General features: G+C 29.6%; 1 protein-coding gene across 1 annotated transcript in view; it reads right to left on the minus strand.

The window, feature by feature from the left end:
* Positions 1 to 6,152, minus strand: part of LOC128172977 (receptor-type tyrosine-protein phosphatase epsilon-like) — a 78,923-nt gene that overhangs the window by 3,857 nt on the left and 68,914 nt on the right. Inside the window, exons 8-17 of the mRNA XM_052838721.1 lie at positions 6,032 to 6,120; positions 5,775 to 5,863; positions 5,444 to 5,616; positions 5,233 to 5,320; positions 4,990 to 5,063; positions 4,794 to 4,830; positions 4,585 to 4,682; positions 4,246 to 4,374; positions 1,790 to 1,938; positions 1,378 to 1,513 (exon numbers count right to left, since the gene is read on the minus strand). Of these exons, the coding sequence (XP_052694681.1) occupies positions 1,378 to 1,513; positions 1,790 to 1,938; positions 4,246 to 4,374; positions 4,585 to 4,682; positions 4,794 to 4,830; positions 4,990 to 5,063; positions 5,233 to 5,320; positions 5,444 to 5,616; positions 5,775 to 5,863; positions 6,032 to 6,120 (1,062 nt within the window). The remainder of the gene's footprint in view (positions 1 to 1,377; positions 1,514 to 1,789; positions 1,939 to 4,245; positions 4,375 to 4,584; positions 4,683 to 4,793; positions 4,831 to 4,989; positions 5,064 to 5,232; positions 5,321 to 5,443; positions 5,617 to 5,774; positions 5,864 to 6,031; positions 6,121 to 6,152) is intronic.

Below are 6,152 nucleotides of genomic sequence, written 5' to 3' on the forward strand. Positions count from 1 at the left end.
AATATCATTAAAAAACAGTTGTTATGATTAACGAGAATATAATATATTTAATGAAATTAATTCCATTGGACATTTTTTTGAGCGGGTATTTGCTCATTACATCTACAAAATTAATAATGGCGACTAACACTTTGTTATTGGCTATAAAAATGTATTGTGAAAACTGTTTACAAGGTAATTTAATCGATTGGGCACTAGAGGAACTTATTTTAATCTTAAATAAACAAAGGTAATAGGAAGCTTTTGATAATAAATATTTGTTTTCTTAAAGTCAGAGGTCATTTCCGTGATTTGAAACAAGTTTTATAATATGTGTATCATCATCCAATTAAAAGGACTAAACCAACATGCATTTTACATAACCTGCATTTGTATTATTAATGATAGGAAGTATTTTGTACATTCTGAAAACGATTGATTAACATCTTTTCAATAAGGACATTATCTCCACGGAAATGTTATGTAACAAAGCCTCGTTTTCTTCCGCTTGTTGCGCAAAATAAACACGTTGAAACTGCGCATTTAAACTTTTTTTGAATAAGACTATTGAGTAGAAAACTAAGAGGAAAAAATTAATCCCAACTTCTAACTACTATTTTGCTTCAATAATTTAGTTAAAATATCAGACCTTTAGTTGAAGGAAAATAAGTTATATTATACTACATATTGGAATCATATTATTTATTTATATTTGAATCTTTTCGATAGAAACTAGTAAAAGATTGAATACCACTAACCAAAAATAAAATACAGTTAAAAATAACAAAGGCGATTATGGGAATATATTGAAACACAATGATTTAGAAAAAAAAAGCATAGGTTCGTTAACTTGTTATGTTTCGAATAGCATTATTAATGATCAATAATCACTGACTATCATAAAAATACAGATCATATATTTCGAAATTTTTCGACAATGCAATCAGATTCATCTAAAATTCGAAAGAGATTTTTTACATTTGAAAAGTACATATACATAATCCCACAACTCTTTGAACCACGATTATCCTCTATTGTTTTGTATATCGGTACTTTACCTGTCCTCTCCACTTCCCGGTAGAGAACGTTTTCAATTAAAATTTAAATGTTTTTCTAATATTACTATAGATACTTTGTAATTCAAATGAGATTTTCTAGAAACTAGTTTAAAGTTCATCATTAATAAACAAAATATCAATGATGAATCTAGCAGCCGCAACGAGAGAATGAATGTATTGTATGTCTTCCGCAATATAACAATGCATATGTAGGTGTAACACAAAGAACAAAAGTGTGATATATTTTTCAAAATTTGAACATTTGTTGGTTTCTCGGACACTTTAAAGAAGGGTAAAATTGCAACATGTTTGGGAACATCTAAATTAAACAAAACCCTACATCTCCTTGAATCATGTTCATCCGGTCCTTCCTCATGGTCCTGACGTACATCGGGACGTTGATTTTACCAGTTCTCTCCCCTTCGCGGTAGAGGGCGTCTAAAGCAATATACGTTCCAGTTCTACCAACTCCCGCACTAAAAATCAAATTATAGCAACTTGGTATTTGAAATTTAAAACAAAATTTTTAAATAGAAATGTTACAAATTGTATTTCTTTGTTATAAAGTAATCTTAAAATCATTGGCTTTTACCAACTATTGCAAGTATAAAATACAATTTTTTTTATTCAGGGCATTTTGATCAATATTCTTACCGTTAAATTAATTTATGTTCAAGTAATTTAAATTGTATTCAATAGATTATTCTATCGCATGACTTTGATTCATTTGAAATGGTCACACGGTCGTATACCTGCAGTGTACAACGGTGTACTTCCCAGCAGAATTAGCTGTTGCTCTGTTCACGTGACGATGAAAAACGACCAGACTAAGGGGATCGGCCACTCCATGATCTGACCACGTGGTGTAATGGAACATCGTAACATGACGGTCTGATCTTGTCTAAAGTCATGATAAATATAACTTTTAATAGTTAAAGATTAAGAATCCATTAGATTTTGTGGGAAATCATGTTTTTATCATAAAGGCTATGTTGACAATTGCTTTTATTTTGATGCACATTGTAGCAGGCGAATGATGAAGCTGCAATTTATTCAACTGAATGCTATCTGAAAAATATAGAAAGCGGAATAAATGGCATAGTTATATAATTCAGTTATTTTTAAAAGTTATTAATGAGTCACCTTTGAAAACGCTGAACAAGGGATTAACCCCATTTTTTTCATTTTATGTTTCTTTCTTGTTCATACAGACATATAATCATGATTTTGTTTTCAATTTCTACATTATAAGGAAAAGCAACATTTTAACTAAAAGAAGATAAATCTAAAATTCTGCGTTTTCAATATGACTTTGATTTCGAAGTAATATTATTGATGGCTTTTGTGTAAGAATAAACGTTTAATTGAACATACTCCTCAGGTAAATAGGTCAAGATAACCGTTAACAATAGTGGTAGATTGTTTTAATATACTGAACACTAAAGAATTCTGAATTCCTAATTTTATATCAATGTTGAAGAATACCTAATTATTATTCCTTCTTTGATTCTGATAAATATCATTGTGCAAAATGTGAGTGTAGCACATTGTATACGTAATTTGGAATAAGATACATAAAAAGTAAATATAAAAATAATTTTTCAAGACTTGTGATTTACATATAGGTAATATAAAGAGATACGACATACAAAAACTACGATTGAAGACCATTTTGCTTACCTGACCAATAGTTTTCTTAACACTCTAAATATTAATCTTTTTTTCATTGATAGAATAACAAACGCTGATCACAGTTTCAAAAAGAAAATCATCAATATATATGTTTATTGTGATATTCGCATATTAAAAGCGATAAAATGCAACTAGCAACCAGTACGCGGGAGCGTTTATCATTGTGACGTCACTAATTTCATACGTTTCTGCTACCTTTTATATTCATATCAGGAAACTTATTTACAAATGTAGGAAGTAAACATTTCGAATAGCAGAATATGTACGATGGATCATCTGGACTCAAATCAAAAATTTGTGCTGATAATTTGTAAATCACTGCACTCAGTTATACTGTTTGACTTCTAATCTGTTTATCATTACTAAATCACCAAGAACGAAATCTATTTTAGCATCTACAAAAATTAGACAATACAACGTTTTTCATTTTATTGTACAGGTAATTTAATTATTTACTGAATCGCTATATATCAAAAAGGGCTTTAGCTGTTATGCACACACTATACTCAATATAATGGTTTGTGCATGGAACATCGTTTTAAGCGCCATTAACAAAATAACGTAATCTAATGATTCTTAGTTTCATGCAAATTGTTATTATTCGTTTGAAACAAACAAAAGATTTTCTGAAAATACGTTTCTTACCCATGCTTACATCGAGTACAATCACTCTTGCTCGCACATATAGGTTTAGCTAAGATATATGACACTTGAAATTCATACATATAGATTTTTACATTGTATATGATATATTCATCGATACTATTTTTGTTTGAAGTAGCATATACTTTTGTTTCTAAGGGTTATGAGACATGCACATAAATCAACAGTGATATTTTCTAATTGTGATTATGACATAGGAATCACATTAAGTTTCTTATAAAATGTATTAGTTATAGGGCTTTTTTGTATATATATTCAAGATACTTAAGCAAAGACTCAAAATACGAGAACCCTTATTTTAAACAGATTTTAATACGATTGGCGGACTTCCGATGAAATGGGCGTTTTGGATTTGAAAAAAAAATTACGTCAATTTACTTCGAATCCCGATTTAGAATGTGCATAAACAAACCACGGGGGATTGGCCTAAGGTTTATATCGATCATATAAAAGTAACTAGAATACAATAATCAACTTCAAATGACAAAATTCCATTGAATTTATGAATAATGTGGCAGATTTTAAAGAATGTTGTCCTAAATACGTAATAAGTTGAGAAACATTGTTTTTGTCACATGTGAGAAGTATCGTCGTGCGTAAGTCACTAGTTACAAGCTTAAAGAAAGTAAGTAAGTTTATACAATATTTATCTGATAAATTTGTAATTGTGGTGATATATTTTCAGTAGATTAGCTGATATAATTCTTTGTAATTTTTTGTTTAACTTTGCAATTAACTATTCAATTTTGTTAGAAATATTATGTTCGTTAAACAAAAATACATTGTAGTTTTACTTTTCCAAAACACCTATGCCACACACGATATGAAAATATGGCTTTTAAATAATATTTACTGTTTTGTTGTGTATCTTAAACCGCCTGATGATGTACTCAGCGTATGTTTTCTCCTCCAGATGTCTGACTGTCAATGTCCCTCCTTGTAGTTTGTCGTTGATATCTGGCCAGTACTGGGCACACTTGTTCTTAAAAAAAATATGTGAACTTCAAGATAGTCGCAAAAGAAGTAAAAGATGGCTTTACTCATAAAAAAGTCTTTTTGTTTATTTCTAAATATTGACATTACAAACAGATTATTTTTTTTCAAAATATCTTGTGTTTTATTGTTATTCATAATTAAATTTTTTTATACTGTAGATAACATAGTATGTAATGTCTTTTGGATACACTTTAACCTTTGTTCCTTCTGTTAGGTTCGTTAGACAAACGATGATACACACTTCTTCTTGCCATATCATGGTCCAGAAATCCGCAATTGTTTTTGGCTTTGGGCCTTAGGAAAAAAATGACAAATGAAAGCCTAAGAAATTTCTTATGACAATGAAAATTAGAGGTAATGTTAAATCATTCATTAATATAGAGTTCATTTAAATATAAAGTGTACCCTGTGAGGCAATGTAACGCCGCCTTCCTTGTGTATCCTTTTGATGCATATAGAGACAAATATTTAACAAGTATTAAACAAAATGAGGAAAAACAACAAACACACAAAAACCAAGAAAAAAAACCCAAAAACAAACAAAAATAGAATCAGTGACAAAACACTGGGCTATAAGATGTATTAGTCAATATATACTTACTTCGATGTAGTTGGCATTAATATAACCACTTCCATTTGATGCTGGTGTTTTAAGAACAATTCGCGAGTGATCATCTATAAATCAAGTATATTATAAAAAAAAAAAATGTGGGTTTTCTTAAAGAATTTGCGATTGATCAACTACAAGTGTACTGCAATAAAAAATAATGTAAAATTGCTTTGATATAGTTCTATATAAATCTACTGAGCTATTGCTTTTGAGGAAATTTGGTTTAATACATACATGGAAAGATGGTAGTGTATCTATTTTTAACTTTATTTTCAGGGTTTTTTGCCTCTGTGCATGGGTGAAGTTCACCACGTGGAATGTCCTGTCAATTATAGGTAAAATTGCGTGTATAACTGCTTATCCTTTTTTATATTATTCACTGCTTATTCATATAAACAGTGAATGCAGATTAATAAAATGATGATGCTTAAATAATAAATCGTACTTGGTATTCTCTTTTGAGTCCAGCGTTTTCGTTTATCGACATGTTGGTAATTTGTGCCGATATGTTTCTTACAGAAATGTTTTTATTGGTTGGGGGACCTCTTTTTGTTTTCTCAGGCAAGGCATATGTAGAGTTACAATTGTCATTTTCATTGTTCTCGTGGACTTTGTCATCTATAGTATGATAACGGTTATAACAATAAAAGCATAATCTGCGAAAATATCTCATCTGCCAAAAACCGTAGTTTTCAACAATAATTAGATAAATTTTGGGATTAGGATAACTCTTTATCATAATATATATTCAAGGGTTATATACTACTTATACATACCAACTGTTTGACGATTTTTAAAATTGTCTCGAGGCTTTATTTCCATTATCATCGATTCTCGTTTCATACTTGTAGCTTTTCTGTTGAGACTACAATTATTATATGATTTATATCATGGTTCAAACCCTTTTCGAACGACATATTTTCATTTTATTTAATGCAGTGCTACATTTGTAATCAATAGACTTTTTACATAATCAAATTATGTTTAGGATAAATACTTAAATGCATTTGATAAAAAGTATGTGGTAATATACCGTAAAATAAAAAAGATAATAACTCCGACTATTAAAACTACACATGCGCCGAGTATCCCTCCAACAGTAACAGGAAGATTATTAGACAACTTTTGAGATGAACCAATAGTCGATGTACCAA

Source organism: Crassostrea angulata, chromosome 2, assembly GCF_025612915.1.
Source record: "Crassostrea angulata isolate pt1a10 chromosome 2, ASM2561291v2, whole genome shotgun sequence".
Classification (NCBI taxonomy): Eukaryota; Metazoa; Mollusca; class Bivalvia; order Ostreida; family Ostreidae; genus Magallana; species Magallana angulata.